This window comes from Rhea pennata, chromosome 2 (assembly GCF_028389875.1).
Source record: "Rhea pennata isolate bPtePen1 chromosome 2, bPtePen1.pri, whole genome shotgun sequence".
In the NCBI taxonomy this organism is placed as follows: Eukaryota; Metazoa; Chordata; class Aves; order Rheiformes; family Rheidae; genus Rhea; species Rhea pennata.
The window spans coordinates 91930788-91950565 of NC_084664.1; the positions used below are offsets into that span (position 1 = coordinate 91930788).

At 39.1% G+C, this 19778-nt stretch overlaps 1 protein-coding gene across 3 annotated transcripts in view; it reads right to left on the minus strand.

Annotated features, from left to right (window-relative positions):
• CDKAL1 (CDK5 regulatory subunit associated protein 1 like 1) overlaps positions 1 to 19778 on the minus strand; it is a 415077-nt gene that overhangs the window by 16520 nt on the left and 378779 nt on the right. For 2 of the 3 annotated variants that reach the window (XM_062569908.1, XM_062569909.1), the window contains 2 exons: positions 10611 to 10694; positions 8150 to 8314 (listed from right to left, as the gene is read on the minus strand). The exons of the other annotated variant lie outside the window; for it this stretch is intronic. In XM_062569908.1, the coding sequence (XP_062425892.1) occupies positions 8150 to 8314; positions 10611 to 10694 (249 nt within the window). The remainder of the gene's footprint in view (positions 1 to 8149; positions 8315 to 10610; positions 10695 to 19778) is intronic. 3 annotated transcript variants of the gene reach the window in all.

Genomic DNA, 19778 nt, shown 5'->3' on the forward strand with positions numbered 1-19778 from the left:
CCTACCTGAGTATTCACGTAGAAGGACAACTAGGGTTACAGCTTTGATAGAGGAGAACCAGGTAGACAAATCACGCATCCCACAATTCCCCTTCTTAAGGCAATGAAGACCGCTGAATGTCCTGTGCTTCTGATCGTATGTTTGCTTGCAAGGAAGGGAAGGGAGAGAAAGCGAAGGAGAGGAGAGAGCAGTATCGTCTACATGAGCTTTCCCGGGTGGCTGAAGAATAGTAATGAAAAGGGATCACCAAACAACACAAGCTATCTGTCCTTGTCTCGCCCCAGTATTGATCTGCACTGGAGAGGTACAGAAGTCAAATCTATACTGACTTGTTGGCATGATCAGTTGGAAATAAATGACCCCCAAAAGGACAGATTTAGAAAATCAGTGGCTGTTATTTTTATTTTTCTTTCCAAAGACCCACTGACACTTATTAAATTCATTAAATGGCATACAAAACAGCAAAGCATTAGTAAAAACAAATGTGTTTTGACCCTCTTCAAAGAGTCTGCTGGTTAAAACTCAGATTGCAAAGAAAAAAATGTTTTAGAAAGAATTCCCGAATATGACAGGGAGTGCCAAATAGTTGTTAAAATCACCATGGAGACACACTCCTGATTTATTCTGTATTAAGGGAGAGCAGATCCCCCCCTTCCATCTGTAAGGTCACAGTGCAGCAGGAGCAGGTCCAGTATTAGAGATAACACAGGGAAATGGCAAAACTGCTTAGCACTTGGAGTTCGGCTTCTGGAGGCAGGAGGGGTGGAGTGCTGTTCTGTTTAATCTCTCGTTCTCCAGAAAATGATTTACAGTTGAATCATCACAGTCATTATTATTTCTATTTATTGCAAACACTGCACAGGATTAGCATAATTATGTAATTTAAAGTGATTAGACAGTGACATTCAGGCAAATAACATTGTCCTTTGAGGAAATGGAAAGTAAATAAACCAGAGTTCATATCTTTCCACCTGAAACGGACTTAAGAGCACAACTGTTTGAAAAAATGGCTACACAAAACCTGTAAAATCAGCTGAGATTTGATCACTGGTAGTTGAAATTCAGCCCTACCAAAGACATGGGCAGAAAGACTATATCCCCTTTAAATCAAAGGCCTCAGAATAAAACTACCTGGGTGAAGGAATCTTGTGCTGGGTCCTGCACTGGACACATTCAGCTTATTTTGCTGCCTTAAATCATCTGCATTTACTTGACCCCTCTAGGCACTGCAGGGAATTGTTCTGGATTGCTCAGCTGTACTCCATTCCAGTTTGCTTGTCATCCAGATAATTGCTGGCTAAATTACCACATTCAAAGAACTACAAAAAATAGGGCTGGAAACAAATTGGAAAGGTCACCTAGCCCATATCTAAGGCTCAAAGCAGATAACTAAAGCTCTTCTCACAGACATTTGCCAAGCATGCTTTTAGAGAACAGCAGTGATAACAATTCCACAACGACCACAGGCAACGTAATCCAGTGCTTACTTAAATTCAGTAAGAAAAATCTATTCTGCCAGTAAGAAAGAATCCTGCCTGAATTTCAGATCCTAGGCTGAGTAATCCTAGGCTTTCAAGTAGAAAAAAACCTCAGATCAACTCAAATCTCCAAATAAATAGAGCCAATATAAAGCATAGATTTCATGTAGAACATGAAAATCAGTATATAAAGAACGGCACATTACAAATTTATGTCATTTTTTTTCCCAGGGAAAAGCAACGCTTTTAAAGGTCCTTTTTAAAAGCAACTATAAATGGCTTTGGGGTCCACTATTAGGAAGGAAATTTCCCTTTTCTTACACTAACTTTACAGTGACCTCAGTGAAGTAACTGAAGAAAATATGAGAAAAATGATTCATTAATAAGAATTTAACACTGTCTTCTATGGCCTCCATTTACAACCAGCAAGCAACAAGAGTAACAACTTGAACAAAGCTGATTAATCCATGTAAAAGCAGTAACCAGTTGCATGCCTTGTACTAGAATCTGTTGCTTTAGAGAAAAAGAGAGAACAACTGAGCCAACAAAAACATGCTCCTACATCAAATAATGCAAAAGCACTAAACATTGCATCATATTTTCATGAAATATCGTATCACCTGAAAAAAATATCATTTTACACAGAAAACGCTATTCCATACTAACTTAAATAGAAAATTCCCCATGTATTTCTCAAACTGGTCCTCCTCGGACATTGTGATATAAAAGCTTTGCAAAATAGCATTCTAAAAGAGGTGTGTTTTATTTTTTACTTCACTTTTTCTACTTTGTAAATTCCTATCTATCATTAGCATTTCTCATACTTTCTGTAATCATCCTATTTACAGAATATTATGAGAGATTTCTCTACTTGCACCTCTACGCCATTTTTGATCCATAATTTGCTTCTTCGTTCTCTTTTTTCCCTAAATCATTAATCTCTAGTTCTTGTTCAGGATCCAAGTCTTCAACCACTTTGAAACACCAGCTTATATAAAATTGGTGCTTAATAATTATTTCAGTTTCATACACACCTTCCATGTATCTTTCCAAGTCCTTGAAGGAAGTTTCCAATATAGAGATCTTAACTCTGCTATGATTTCTTTCATTTCTGTTCCAACAGAAGATACGTTCTTCTCCCTTCTCCATTTTACTTTGCCTGAAAGCGAAGCACCCTTTCTTCCTAAGATCAGAGAGTTCCCTTCAAGCTATGCTTTGCAGAGTCTTCTTTCTGGCAGCCGATAAAGAAGTGTTTGATACATTGTAGCTTTCCTGTTTCCTGACATCAGAAAAAAAGCTGGGTAAAGTCTAAAGGTCATCTTTTGCTAATGTAAGTAGAGAATACTTTTGGCTAACTGGGAGACTGGGAATATCAAGAGTCTTCAGGAGTATCCAGAAGGAAGGACTGACAGAAAAAGGAATAAGACTGCTCGCTACCTGAAAATCACTGGCTTATTCTTCATTTCCTCTTAAGACCCCCAAAATGTGAATCAGCCTAATGGGCTAACTATGCACATTCCTACGACCAGGGAGTCCACACACGTGAACCAAGATCCCAGCATCACAAAAGGAGAGATACTGCACATGGGGACTGCCAGTAGTACTAGTTCACATGGAAAATGTTAACTTGGATCACGTATGATCAAGTAAAACAGTTGAGATAACTGAGAGAAAGATGTGCCTATATTTGTTTCAAAAGAGTCAGTCCTAGCTGTATTATGAAAACAGCAATTATAAACATAAAATAAGTACGAATATTTAATTAAATAACCAGTTAAAATGTTTTTGTGTTGCCTTAGTTTTCTATCTGATGAAAATTTCCCACTAAAGCCTCCCAGGCTTATAGGGCTTTGAATTTGGCAATGCATTACAATTCTGGCAGATAGCCAGTCTTTTATTTTTATCCCCCAGACCTTAGGCCTCCTCTTTATATATTTCTCATCTTACAATATAATTATTTTACTTCTCTTCCTCTAGTCTCAAAACACATGTAAACAAATAGAATTATTTTTGGAGTACAAAAGCATAATATACTCTATTTCAGTTTCTAACAGCAGATGATGCTACTTTGAATGATTAGGTTTGGGTAAACATTTCTACGGAAAGGATACATCTATTAGGTATTTTACATTCTGCTGCTGAGAAACTCTAAAGATCCCTACATATGCCCAAATAAAATCAATAAAAAGAAACAAAAATGTTATTTTAAAATTAAACTACTTTCAGACCTCTGACACATTGCATTGCTATTTTCAAAAATATTTACTATGCAGTGAAAATGAGCTCAGTACTCTGCGCATTGCATACCCCCCTCCAAAATTTCAAGGACTAGTTTACCTAAGCATTTCTGGATGTAGCAGACACGGTAAAAAGCTTTACTGAATATTAAAATGCGTAAGTATCTCCTTAATGCTTTGTCAAATCCTAGCCTACCTCCTGAAAGAGGATCACATCTGCAGAATTTACGTTGTATCTTTTTGTTTTCTGAGAGTTAGACCTAACTCTTAATCAAAGGTTTGAGATATTTATTTACTGTTATTTTCAATTGCAGCTACTAATTCATGGTACATTCGTTTTGTCTGAATGACCATTTTTACCGTCTGTCAATATTTAACGTCAACACTGTCAATAACGCCCTGTCCAAATTCTGTTAGATTCACTAGCACTGAATCCAGAAGCACCCTCCTGCACGGGCTCACGTCTTACTGATTTCCATTTTCACCTAAACCTGACATGATAAAGTGTAAAGGTCCATTCTTGCGATACACCCTCTAAACACTGTTCTATTGCTGAGCCAGCAACTGCACATTTTAAGCTCAAAGAAATCTAAATATAGCAGATTTAAATTTCTGAGTTGAGTGAAATTTCTAAATGCTTTTGCCCAAAAACCTCTAATCAGCCTGGAAAACCGTGCAATGTAAGCCCTGGTTCACTTTTGAGTGGCTTCTATCAAAAATTCATGCTGAAATAAAAAGTTAATCCTGGTAAACAGTTGTGCTTAGCATTTTAATACATAATACAACCACTGCAATCAGTAAGTCTGATCATTTTGCCTGCTTTTTAAGCTGAGCCATTGACTCAAACATTCCTCCTCTCTTCCTGTTCCAGTTTTTGGATTCTGCCACAGAGCCTGATTCTACTGAGTGCCAGGACCTTTTTCTACTCAGTTATGCTTTTCTTCTTGGATAATAGAGTAACTACAAGAAAATTAATATGCATTGTGTGCATTGTGTGCTTTATATATATCGAAAAAGTATGATAAAAAGACAAAATAGAAAAATTCTTGAAACAGTTTTATAAACATTTATCTGCTTCTGCTTTGGCACAGACACATAATGCATGAATGTTTTATAGAATTTGTAAAATCTTTAACAATTCTTTGTGTGACATTCTGCATTCTCTTTTTTTTCAATCCAATCTGCTGATTCTTGTTGGTGACCTATTTATCCTATTTCTTGAGGCCACTTTGCTACCCCAGTCACAGAGTCAAAAAAAGGATATGAAAAACTACAATTTTCCCTTCAGTCACACCATATGATTTTGGTGCTTCCGTTGAACTAATCAGAAAAAATTATCGAGGGACACATAGCAGGTGGGAAGGAGAACACACAATTTCAGAAAGTCAGATAAACTCTGATCCTTCTGAGGTATTCTTCATCACAGCATTTATATAAGTTTATTTCTTTCTTAGGGTGGTTTTCTGCTTGCATTGACATCTTCACATTATGGTATTTTCAGTTTTTAAAACTTTTTTTTTTTTAATCATATGATTCATTTCTCTTAAAACTGTAAAGTTTTGGAAGATTTCATTCTTCCCATGAAAACTCCTCAGAGAGAAGTACACCTGTGACTTATTTGGAAACACATTTTTTTAATGACTCCTGTGGAAGTTAATGAAAATACTGATAATAATAGCAAATGATGCCTAGGATACACAGAAATAGCACCTTTTTAACTGCTGCAGACTGTCTAAAATCACATTACAGCCCTGATTCAGCTCTCGGTCCCTTTGCCTCATAACACTTACGTACATGCTGAACTGTAAGGTGTGCACTACAGCTCCAGCAATGTACATGGTCACTAGGAAAAAGCTAAGTGCCTTGCTGACTGGGAGTGGACTGAAGCACAGAAACGTTTTACTGCAATGCAACCCATTACCGCAGGCTTTGCTCTAGATTACCTCAATCTAAGCTTAAATTCACATGTCTCTCTAAAGTAGCTCTCATCAGGATCACTGAACATAAAGAAGATGAATTTGTAGTACGCAGTGTCATACGAGCAGTCTAGCACTGCCAGCACTGAAAACACCCTGGGCGGAACGGAGAGCATATCTTCTGCGGGTTTTGGTTGGTGCCTGGAAGAGCTTCCGCCACCCAGCAGCTGCTGACTACCCATTATTTTAGCACTTGGAATGTAAATTAGGCCCCAATTCTTGCTCATTTGTGTGCAAAGGATGAAGGAGAGAGTGAGGAAGGCCAAGTGCTTTCATTTCTTGCTTTTGTATCCTGTTTTGAACTCTTCCTCCTCTCCACTCTATAGTTCGATAGCTTGACTCAAGAGAAAAGCTGATCAAAGGTGCTAGTTCTGCATGCTGCCCTTCAAAAAGCCTCCTGGCTGCCCTGGGATCTAGCTGAAGATCCAAGATCTTTGGCTACTTTGGTAACAGTATCTAAATATAGATGTTCCAAGCTGTTCTGTTCTTTTTCTCCCACAACCTGCCAAGTGTGCGCATAACAAGATATATAAAGGGGTGTATGATAGGTGTCATCCCTGTCCCTATCTTTACAGCAAATAGAGTCATGTACCATGGTTTTAACATGAAACTAGCACACAAACATTTTAGCTTACAATTAAATGTCTCAAGCTCATCCATCAGGAAACATCTCCCAGTAGTTCAATCACACACACACACACACACACACACAAAAAAAAAAAAAAAAAAAGAGCGTCTTTCAATCAGGTGACAAAATGCCACAGTTTTTTCCCAGGCACCTACATCCCTTTAAGTTCCTGATTTGCCACCTATATGTCATTTGTCAGGAGGAACCTCCACTAACAACTGCAGTTCATGTTACATGCATTGTACAATGACTGACCATGATTAAACGCATTCACTTGTAGCTTCCTAATACAACACAGAAGATGTTCCATTTACTGAACTGTTGAGACTGTATTTTTTTTCCAGAAAAAGAAAGTTCCTAACATGTCCAGTGGACAAAACATAAATAAGATACTCCCTAGAAGGAGTATTGGCAGCCACCGAAATTACAAAAAGCAATTTGCCGTATCATTCCCTTGCTATACCCTTTTACTTGGGCATTCCTGACAGTTGGTTATATCTAGTCAAAGGGCAAGAGCAGAACTCTACATTTTACATGCATCTCTGATTTCATATAGAAATTATCAGTCATCTTGGTCATCATTTTCTCTCTCATTTTTAACATGCAAAATTTCAGTCAACTTTCTGCTTGCTCGTTCCCATACTGCAAGCTCCTGGCAGCACGTACTCCGTTTAATGACAGACTTGGTTCTGTTCCAGTGGATTATTAAAAAAAAAAGTTCTGATGAAAAAAGCAGCTGTGTTTAAATAGCTACAAATTCCAATCAATTTAAGATTTTTTTGCTGTTTTTTCCTCTTACAGTCCCTTATCAGGCAAATATACACATATACACAGACACTATTCAAAGCAGAGTTTAGCAATGTGTTGATGCTTAAGTTTCATGATCTGCCAAACACATTATTGAAGGCGCATTATTGCTGCTCTATGTTTCCATAGCCAGTTTTATTCAAGATACCAAATAGTTTAAACACTAGTCTCGTAAGTTATACATTAATTATTTCTTTTCAGTATGGTCACCTGTAACTCTAAAAAAGATAATTTTTAAATACTTATGAACAATTTACTGTAAAAACAGTAAAGTGATTTATAAACTGCCAGTTATCTTTCTTCCACATGCTAAATTATTGCTATATATTTTTGGAGCTCCTAACAACAGTGCTGGAGAAAGGACATCAAATGATGCTTAGAAATGTGATACACATTTTCATTTCACACTCCATCAGTTTTTACAACTAGAGCTCCGTGAAATGTATGAGAATACTTGGCTAACAGCCATATCTACTGAGGTGTAAAATAAGGATCAGATACCCTTTAAAAGGAGTTTTTTTTCTTTACATGACTAAATCAGATGTTGACCTTCTACCAAAATATACCGAAAATACTCAATGCATCTGCCCATCAATGAATTTTGAACCTCTGGACCTAATTTTGAACTGTCTTAATGGACATGTAATCAATGAACATTTCTTAAAAGAGGTTTGTAAAAGAAAATAAACAAATAGATTCATCTAAATCCAGGCTGAAATATGTTGAGCTATATAATTTCCAGTGTTAAATCTTTTCCTTTCTGATAAGTTCTTTCCAGATCTCACACTCTGGAACAAGAAAAAAGCTAATTATTGCCTTTACAGTCAGCAAAGTAAAGTCATGGGCATCAGGAAAAAAAAAAAACTTTTAAATTCAGATTTCAATCTGTCAGAAAAGATTAAAGCTTCATGCATACATAAAAGGAAAACTATAAAATGATAACAGATATATAGCCTGGAATTATTATGCTTGAACAGCTGCTGTTTTACTAGTGTAGGAACGCACAAAATACCTTTTACTCACCTCTGTTAAACCAGAAACTTCTCCTTTTGCTAATGGTCTGGTGATGGATGCAGTGTAAACTCTGGCATCTGACACTGGCTGCCCCTTCATAAAATGTTTACCGGCTTCATAAATATTCACTTCCACCATCTTACCCATTAACAGAGGCTCCTTTGGCACAAGAACCTTTCAAATAAAGACAAGGATATAGTTACTGAATATCACAGAAGACATCAGTGCCTCCAGTGAACCAGCGGCTCTCTAGTTTCACCTGCAGCAGGTGTTAGGTGTTCAACTTGGAGGAAATTTCCCAATTCATGAAGAATTTTAACAGTTTTCCCTTGAAGTCTCAAGGAGCTCGTGACTGTAGGAGTTTCCAGATTCTAGCTTCTGCCGAGCTTCCTAACAGTCTTTTAAGACAAGGAGACCTCTCTGGCTTTTCGAGATGAGAAAGCTGAGGCTAACTGGAACTAAGCGGCAAGCATAAAATCACGATCCTAATGCTGAGATGGGATTACAATGGGACTAGACCATAGTTCTTTCCATATAGATCTCTGTGGGCAAATTTAAATCAGGGAAATTAGGTAATTAACTACCACTAGGCCTGTGATCTCTGTAAATCTTGGTATCTCCATATTTGAAATATCGGTAAGAGTATTAAAAGTAAATCCCCAAGGACACAGAAGCAGATAAACGATTACTACTTCAGAAGATGACAGAAGTTAAGTGAAAATATCTGGGAGGTTCTGTAAACCAGTAAGCAGCCAGGTTCAGCCTACATTCGTGATTACGGATAGCACTGTGCTTTGTTAGGGAAAAAAAAACATACTACTAAGAAATTAAATTTTGCCAAGAAAACCCCCAATCTCAACTGTTAATCTGGCAAAGTAGTTTTCAGTCACTGTAGACTACTCTGCTCAATGAACTACTTCAAACTACATCATCAAAACTTCTGACAAATTTAAGTTGTATTTCTGCCAGGAAGTCTGCCAACGTAGCTCTGCTGATGTAGCTTTACTGGAAAACCTTTTAAATACAGAAAAGCTTCAGTGAAAAGAGAATATTGAGTTAACAGAACATGACATTAGGACTCCGAACTTCAGTTTCTAAAGTATAATACAATATTTAGTCACTCAAGAGTGGTTTTAAATTTACTATCATTGCATTTACTAATGTTAAAGTCAGCCACTTAGTATCCAGTCCTCTGCTCATCTGGGTGTGCAGCAGAATATTACCCTTATCAAAGATATCGCTTATAGTATTTTTATTTTACGGAACAGATAAGCATTTTGATAATAGGAAGTATTTTTTCCACCACAAAATTTAAAATTCCCACCAAAGTTGTTATTTGTACTTAGTGTAATCTTTACCAGTCCCAGCCAGGGGCTGTATTAGGTGCTATACAAATAAACCATGAAAAATCCACACTTTTTCACATACTGCTTTTTGTTTAATTAATGAAAATTTAATGAAACAACTACTAAACACTAAAAAGCCCCAGGCAAATCCTTTTTAATCTCTACGTGGTGAACCATATTCTTCAAATCTGACTGACACACTACAAAAGCAAAAAACAGAGATATACAAGACTTAAACAGAGGAAAAAAAGTAATTAGTGAACTAGATATCCAACAGAAACAGGTATTTCCAAAGCAGTAATATTACTTAATACTAAGCAAAAAAAAGTGCTTTAACATATATGGGAGTAAAATAAAGCACTATTGCTCGACTATACAAGCATAATCATCATCAACAGCCTAGCATGATAGGACAACTGAATAACTAAATGTAGCAAAACCAAAGTCAGGCAGCTCAGGGCAAGAAAATGACGAACAAGCCAAACGCAAAACCAGAATGAAATACAGATGATTCAAAGAAGCTTTCAACAAATCATCTACTTTTGAGTAAAAATAATGATTTTGTGAAACAGATCCTGTACTTCCATCCTGGCTCATAAAGATTACGTTTCTGTGTGAAAAGAATCACTTATAGAAATTACCTAGCAGGAAATACAACATATCAGACTGAAGTGTTAACTTAAACAAGAGAAGCCTTTCTTTTGCACCAAGATCTTTTCTGACCTTTTCCATTGTTAGAAATTAAATTTTTGGCAAATTGCATGGATTTTCTGAAAGATGTATGGAAATTATCAAGATTAAACTACTAAGAAAAAATGCTTCTGAGACTTCACAAATTAAAACCTCTGTAATAATGAACAGTGTTTTGAACCATTTGAATACTTTTCTCATTTATGAGATGAGATAAAACTTGATATTGATAAAACTTTCCAAACTTGATATTTGGAAAGTTACAACACAGAAAGACACAAAATTTCTCACAAATAAGTCCAGATTGTCACACCTTTCCTGGAAAGGGTGCCTTCTTTTTCTTTACTTGTCTTTGCACTGTGGCACACTGTTGCAGAGATTATCAGAAAGCAAAGATAAAGCAAAAAGATGTCATTTTGTTTATTTTACGGTACCTGCTCATAGAACCGATTGTGAGCGACATAGTAATTGGAATCAAAGGATTCCTCTGTTACAAGAACCCTCTGCCTCTCACCAACCTGCAAAATAAAAGATAAGAGAGATGACTGAGAAAACAAAACCCACAAATCCCACTCTGAAGAGAACTGCAACCTTAAACAAACACACTTAGGAGGAAGAAACAAATTCTCTTAGGAAGTTCAGTGTCAGCAAGGAAGCGGAGAAAGCCTTAATTTAGTCTAAAACTGAAAGGGTGAGAGATCACAGTTAAGGGCTAGAACGGCAGTACTGTAATGGCTTAACATGAAAAGCCAGTTCAGACCTGTAAACTGATTTTTATTAACACAGTAATAGAAATAAAAACATTAGATATGCATGTGGTCCATCGCTGCTTCATCCAATAAATCAAAATTTTCCCCTTCAGCATCAAATTCTGCAACAAGTCCTAGTATAAGTTAAAATCAAAAGAACACAAAACAACCACAGGACAAATAAAACAACACTAAGCAGTAAACAGGTAACCACAACACTGCAGAACTCCTAGATACCATCAAGCTAATCCATTTGAGATTTTTTTCTTTTTCCTAAAGACACAATTACTATGTATTTGTATAGGGCATCTTTTTATCCCATTTCAGCAATATCACTAAGCTGTACTCAAGATATCACATTAATATCCATGACAGCACATCAGCACAGAAATTTCCATTATATAGTAAAAAGACTCAGTGAAGAAGTAACGTTTTAACAACTCACAGATGCAGTAATTATTAAGCTACTGTGTATTATTGTATTTATATGTCCCAACTTCTACATTCAAAGAAGAAGTTCAAAGAAGGCATCAATTGTAATTCTGTCAAATGAAAGACCACATGGAAAACCAGTTCCAGTTAGTTGCCATGTAGGTATGAATCAGGATCTGACATTCTGCAAAGTTCAAAATCATCTCCACAACACCTTTTATTTCATCCATTACTAAAGTTGTATGATGAAGTTTAGCTCTGGTTTTCTGCAAAGCTTGAAGACATATTTAGCTCGTATTTTCAGTCAGAGCCCATCCCCAGTTGTTTCATTTAAATGTACCCTAGATTTTTTCCAAACTATTTGACAAATGTATATTCTTCAAATTGTAACTGTCTAGCAAGCTGAATTAACTTACTGCTTTTATTACTGTCACTATCTCAAGAATCAACAATGTATTTTCATATTTTGCTCCAATCTTTCAAAATCTGTGAGCAAAAATTAAATTCATGACCACTCTTGGGAAGATATCATAGAATCATAGAATCAGTAAGGTTGGAAGGGACCTCTGGAGATCATCCAGTCCAACCTCCCCGCTTAGCAGGGTCACTTAGAGTGTGTTAGACAGGGTTGCATCCAGGCGGGCCTTGAAGATCTCCAGAAAAGGAGACTCCACAACCTCTCTGGGCAACCTGGTCCAGGGCTCCGTCACTCTCACAGGGAAGAAATTCCTCCTCACGGTCAGGCAGAACTTCCTGTGCTTCAATTTCTGCCCATTGCCTCTTGTCCTGTCATACGGGACAACTGAAAAGAGTTTGTCCCCGTCCCCTTGACACCATCCCTTCAGATACTTGTACACATTGATAAGATCCCCACCTCAGTCTTCTCTTCCCCAGGCTGAAGAGGCCCAGCTCTCGCAGCCGTTCCTCGTAGGGCAGGTGCTCCAGCCCTCTGATCATCCTCGTAGCCCTATGCTGGATTCTCTCCAGTAGCTCCATATCTCTCTTGTCCTGGGGAGTCCAGAACTGGACACAGGACTCGAGATGAGGCCTCACCAGGGCTGAGGAGAGGGGCAGGATCACCTCCCTCCACCTGCTGGCAACACTCCTCTTAATGCACCCCAGGATACCATTGGCCTTCCTGGCCACAAGGGCACATTGCTGGCTCATGGTCAACCTGTCATCCACCAGCACTCCCAGGTCCTTCTCTGCAGAGCTGCTCTCCACAAGGTCAGCCCCCAGTTTGTACTGGTGCCTAGGGTTATTTTTCCCTAGGTGCAGGACTCTGCACTTGCCCTTGTTGAACCCCATGAGGTTCCTCTCTGCCCAACTTTCCAGCCTGTCCAGGTCTCTCTGAATGGCAGCACAGCCCTCTGGTGTGTCAGCCACTCCTCCCAGCTTGGTATCATCAGCAAACTTGCTGAGGAGGCACTCTGTCCCCTCATCCAGGTCACTGATGAAGAAGTTGAACAGGATGGGAGCCAGGACTGAGCCCTGGGGGGCTCCACTAGCCACAGGCCTCCAACTGGACTCTGCACCGCTGACAACGACCCTCTGAGCTCTGCCTTTCAGCCAGTTCTCAATCCACCTCACCGCCCACTCCTCCAACCCACACTTCCTGAGCTTACCTAGGAGGACACTAGGGGAGACAGTGTCAAAAGCCTTGCTGAAGTCAAGGTACACAACGTCCACTGCTCTGCCCTCATCTACCCAGCCAGTCATTCCAGCAGAGAAGGCTATCAGATTGGTTAAGCAGGATTTCCCCCTGCTGAATCCAGGCTGGCTACTCCTGATCACCTTCTTTTCCTCCATATGTCTGGAGATGACATCCAGAAGGAGCTGTTCCATCACCTTTCTAGGGATGGAGGTGAGGCTGACTGGCCTCGAGTTGCCTGGGTCCTCCTTGCCCTTTTTGAAGACTGGAGTGACACTGGCTTTCTTCCAGTCCTCAGGCACCTCTCCAGTTCTCCAGGATCTTTCAAAGATGATGGAAAGAGGCTTGGCAACAACATCTGCCAGGTCCCTCAGTACCACTGGGTGCATCCCATCTGGGCCTGTGGATTTGTGGATGTCTAGCCGGCCCAGAAGGTCTCTAATCCTATCCTCCTCAACCAAAGGAAAGTCTTCCCTTCTCCAGACTTTCTCCCTCACGTCCAGGTTGTGGGATTCCTGGGCCTGCCCTTAGCAGTGAAGACTGAAGCAAAGAAGGCATTCAGTAATTCTGCCTTCTCTGTATCCCTTGTCACCAGGGCCCCTGCCCCATTCAGTAGTGGGCCCACATTTTCCCTAGTCCTCCTCTTGCTGCTGATGTGTTTGAAGAAGCCCTTCCTGTTGTCCTTGACATCCCTTGCCAGACTCAGTTCCAACGGGGTTAGCCTTCCTTGCAGCATCTCTACATACTCTGACAGCATTCCTGTAATTCTCCCAAGTAGCCTGTCCCCTCTTCCACATTCTGTGTACTTTCTTCTGTCTGAATTTGGCCAAGAGCTCCTTGCTCAACCATGCAGGTCTCCTGCCCCTTATGTTTCACTTCTTACTCATAGGGACGCATGTAGATGTCAGGGTGGTCAAAGTCCCCCATGAGAACCAGGGCCTGTGATCATGAGGCTACCTCCAGCTGTCTATAGAAGGCCTCATCAACTTTCTCTTCCTGGTCAGGTGGCCTGTAGTAGACACCCACAACAGTGTCCCCTGTGTTACCCTGCCCATTGATCTTTAACCATAAGCTCTCAACTGCCTCCTCCTCCACCCCTAGGCAGAGCTCGATGCATTCCAGTTGCTCTCTCAGATAAAGAGCAACTCCACCACCTCGCCTCCCTGGCCTGTCTCTCCTAAAAAGCACAGAGCCATCCATGGCAGCATTCCAGTCACGTGAGCTATCCCACCATGTCTCTGTGATTGCAATGAGCTCATGGCCCTGTGACTGCACACAGATCTCCAGCTCCTCCTGTTTGTTCCCCATGCTCCCTGCATTGGTGTACAGGCATTTCAAAGAGGTGGTGACGCCCACAGGTTTCCCAGGGAGGGTGTACGGGGGTCCCCCATGGCCATGTCCCAAACGCACATCCCCAGCTGCATGCACCCGTTGGAGGCCCTCCAACCCAGCCTGTGTTTTGTTGTCTACCCTGTCTCTATGACACCTCCCCTCCCTGCTCCTACCTAGTTTAAAGTCCTCTTTACTAGGCTGGCCAACCTGTTGACAAAGGCAAATGTGCCCCGCTTGGTGAGGTGAATCCCATCTCTCCCCACCAGTTGTTGATCTTCAAACTATGTTCCATGGTCATAGAATCCAAAACCCTGTTACCAATCCCAGCGGCATAGCCAGTTGTTGATTTGGACATCCTCCATATCCTAGTGATGGCTGCTATGCAGAAGATTTGAGTCTCTATCATAAGGCCCTGGTGAGCTAGCAAGAAGATGCAGATTAGATAATGACGTCTTGATTACATGTTACAAGAAAAGTAACATACAAGATTTTTATGATTTTCTCTGACAATTAATGACAAAAGGAAAAACAGGTAGAAATTAAGGTCATGTGGAACACCTAATACCTGCCCTCCCTATTCACACACCTGGGATCTTCCCAAAGGAAACTCTGGAGAATGAGGGGGATGGTGAGTACCCACATCCTCTCCCAAACTACAGTTACAATATATTCCCCAGGACCACAACAGAACAGGAACAAGCCTTGATTCACAGACCTAGCAACAGAATCCTCATAGTGGAAAAAAAAATATGTATTTTAGAGGAGTTTAAGAGCTATTTGTAGCATATTTGAAATATATATCAATGTTTCTCTAGGCAGTCTGTAATTACAAATAACAATACATACAGTATATTCATATATTCAGGCTTTTGTAATCTAAATTCAGTGTAACCATTTACCATTCTTCTAAATGCTAAGGTGATTTTTTCTTTCAAGAAACAGATACTCAGTTCAAATCCCCAGAACAGTTTTGCAAATGCATGTCAAGAAGGTACTGGAAATAACTATGCTGGTAACAAGATTACAAGGAACGTTTCCCCGGAATGGAGAGTTTGGGGTTTTTTTGTGATACTTCAGGCCATAGCTTTTAAAATCACAACCCCGTATGGCATTATAGTGCTAGAACAGGAAGTCTGAGGTGTTGTGCAATGTTGCGAAAAAGAGGAGGAGGAAATGTTTGTTCAGCTATACTCACCCTTGGGGAAACACACCACCGCTGTTTAGCACTGCAAATCACCCACACCAACCAACCAGCCATGTCTCACATTATTTATCAATATCTTAACTTTCCAAAACCAGTGGAAAGCAATATTAAGTCTGTAAGTCATCCACACATGTCTTGCAGTTCCCTAGTTCTCTCTAGTCATAATATTCTCCCTTCTGCCTCCATCCTTTCCACGAATCCCACCTGTGAGATATTCCAAGTTACCCGTATTATCTTCATGCTTTCAGATGACAGTGGCAAGTACATTATGCAAAACCAACCAACCAACCAAGCAAACAAAACCTAAGGGAAGAAGGAAAAAAGACGATCTGTGTTGAATCAATTGATACATGTGGTGTTCTCTTCAGACGCACATTGCTAATTTTTCTGATCTCTGCTTCCACGAGCACAAGGAGCATAGATGGGTCTCTATGTTTCACAGGGAACTTTTGTGCTCAGAATTTCTTGGGAACAGGCAGAAATCAGGAGGAATGAATTCACCACATAGCAACAAACTTAATGGTAAGATTAAGTATAAGAAGTACAGAGGAGCAGAACAGCCTATTCCCGTTTACAACACATACACGTATACACTCACACCCACTCACAAGGAAATGATATAGCCTATTACAATGAGCGCAGGTAACCCAATATTGTTCAGTTGCTCAAGTTACTGGGTTTGTAATGTTGGCCAAGGCTGACCTCACAGAGAAAGACAGTATTCAGATATTTGTGGACTGTTTTACCATAATGACAGAAAAGGAAAATTCTATTTAATGAGTCAGGCCACTGGGTACTCATAATCTACAACACTAATTGGCTAGAAACATTTGTAAGAGAGAAAATGACGATCTGTCTTGCACCCAAGTATAATTAAGAAGAAATATAAGTATGTAGAATGCAGCTTTGGTATTGAAATTCGTTCAAGAAGTAGAATATATGTCATCACTTCTGCAATTATTCCCCTGGGATCTGTAAGTGCCTATGTTTCACCTCACTCAGAAAGAATTTAAATATGCAGAAATCAGACACGATATCTAATAACAGTCATAATTATAATAACCTTTGATGATTTTTTTCAGGCATGTACCAGCAGAAGTAATTCAGTATCTTATTTTTATTCCTATTCTTTCATCTGCTTCCACAGGTATGTGTGACTTTTGAAGCTCAGGGAAGGGCAATTCCGACAAAGCCATTTAGAATGGAACAAAGTCAGCGCTGGCATCGTCATTTTAGAAAGGCTCCTTTAGAAGCAGGATCTTCTTTCTGGAGGACAGCGTGAAAATAATAACGGACAACAGTAAAAGACTTGCTGGTAACCTCTCCCACCGCAAAACCCCCAGCTGGTCGCCTTGTTTACACAGAGAACTTGTTTCCACTGAGAACAACACAACAAGCACTACTAGTCCCATCACTCCCACACTGCAACACTGGCCGGGTAGCTTGTAAATCTCCTAATTTGTAACCAACTCATTTACGAATTTATGTTTCATTTTCGTTTATCCTACAGGAAATTCTGACATGATAATTCTATAACTCAGATTCTCCTTTACTGAGCATCATAAAATTCAATTTTTCCAGCTGGCTGGATTTCTAAAATGAATAAATGCTAAGAAATTTCAAACATCTTTCTGGGCTTCAGTCAAATTAGGTTTGTCTTTTTAGCACTTTTTTCTGCCTTAAAAAAAAAAAAAAAAACAACAACAACAACAACAAAAACCTGACTGCATCATGTACAACACCAGGCCGATTTTAAATTCCACAGTACTACAGGTGCAAAAGACTGACCCTGTTTGCATGTTTGACTGAATATGGCTACGTAATGTCAACAGTGGCCTACTGCGATTATACTCAGATAGAATATATTCATAATCTTTTTTTAGTTAATGAGAATTATAACCATTCAAGCTTGACTTACCACTTATTACACCCAGAGCATGTTTCACATTATTTTTCTCACTGTTTATATATTATTTTAATCTTTGACTGTTTTCTAGTTTTGTTTTTAAAAGACTTTCTCTTTGGCTATTTTTTTTCTTTAATAACTGCTGTATTTCCATGCTTCTCCCATTAAAAAAAAGGCATAGTACACACAAAGTCATGTCAACAGATTTAGAAAACATAGCCAAAGCCTCCTTTCAGGATGAATCAATGAGTGATCAGTGTTGATGGACGGTGGCTTGGATTATGACCCCAAAGATTATGGAGTATATTTAGTAGCTACACACATACATGGAAAAGGCTTTGAAACTATACGTAAAACAAGTTTCCTTTCTTTGTTATTTAAATACATCATAAAGCACACAATAGAAAACACATATTGCCACAATTTGTGTGCGCATCTTTTAGCAGATTATTTTGACGTACAGAATATTTCTGATAAACACGCATACTTTAGCCTTTACTAAGTATAAGAAAGCTTGAGCAAAAGTAATTTAGAAAGCCTGCATTCTACAGCAATTTCAGTATGCTTTTCTTCTGTTTTTTCAGTGGTGTTATAACTAATACAAATTTTTATTAATTATGCAGGTGATGTATCTTTCCTTAGAGAAAGTTAGAGACCAAATTTATCAAAAATCATAATTAAGCATTCTCTAAGCCTTCTATTTAGGCATTTCGCCATCGAATAGAGTGTGTGTGCCACAACCCCTCTGTAAAAAAGGCAGTTTGTAGGAACTTATCACACAGTCTCAAGTTGATGATGCCAAAAACATCAATTTCCACTCTTTCAAAAATGTAGTTGGTACTATTTTTTGTTTGTTTGTTTGTTTTTTGCTATTAACACTATTCCTCCAACATAGATGGTGTACATCTCTCTTTCCAAAGGTAGTACCAGAGGCTCTGAATGGATTTGTCTCATATTATCTCTACAGATTTGTTAGTGTTTTAAATGTGGAGATTTGGAAGCAATAAATTTAAAACTTTTCAATGACTTAGTATAGCAATCTTTATGCCATAATAAAAATACTTTTGTAGAATACAGTATAGATGACTTGTATTTTGCTAGGGCTTATGCTAGTATGACTGCCCAATCCCAAATGGATTCTCCTCGTATTGCTCTCTATATTTTGTATATAGCCCTGTAAAGAAGTGTAATAGCAAAATAATATTAATATTTAGAGTCCTGCAGCTTCTACATCATGCAAGCACCTCTCACATTAATCTTTACAACATGAATCTGGCCCATTTTACACCTGAGGAAAGAAGCAGATAGCCTGGCCCTTTCAGTAGTGCAGGGTAAGTGGTGGAATTTGCCAAGTGAATTTCACATATTCCTGCTTCCTCTTCCCAAATCCTGACTTTAGGCAATGCTGCCTTAGTACTAAAATGACACTAATTAGTGAGGAAAACAAAGTTCTAGCCCTCTTACACAGATCACAGAGCAAGATATGAATTACAAATGAAACTATTAAAAGAGAGTCGAATTCACTGGTCTCATTATACCATCTAGAATTTTGTGCATTTAAGTCCAATAGAGCTATATTTTGTTATTTCACACTTCCTAAGAGCCAGAGATTTTCCCTTACTTAAATCATTCAGATTTTTTGCAATCTTGGAAACAGTGATGGACGATCTTCAGTATGAAAGTATTTAGCTTTTACTGGAGAACTCCAGAATCCCAAGCAAAAAGTACCCAGTATATGTAAGTGTGTCCCATTTCACTGCTAACCAACACAGCTGACTTTTTCAAACCACCATTATTAAACTGTCCATCTTTAAGTAAAGCTACAGGAATTTTATTTTTAAAAAATTACATGAAATGTATGATTTATAATATCTAAACAGTAACACAAGCTTCAGACATACTGCTCTTTCCACAGCATCATTTAAAAATTCAGAATGGATACAGGCAACAGATGCCCACAGGATAAACTCTTTCAACCCTTTGCCAGCCTGGCTTGAGGCTGTGCAAACAGGACGAATTAGATATAAAGACAGACAGCTCTAATAGTACATAATCATCATAAGAAAAAGAGGTGCCTCTGTCCTTCAGCCGTAAGCAATGCATTTCATTAAAACAACAACTATTTGGTCCCCTTATGAATTTGTCAGCACATCAATGCAGAAGGGGAAAAGTAGGGGGAGAAGGAAGCGAGCGACAGAGGAAGACTGCTCCTGCTTTCTTGGCCCATTGCTCACGCTTCAGGGTAAATAGATCCTTTCTATTACTGTGCACCTGCATCTGACTGCTTCGGTCTGATTTGGTCCCCTGCTGTGAAAATGTAGCTTCCTC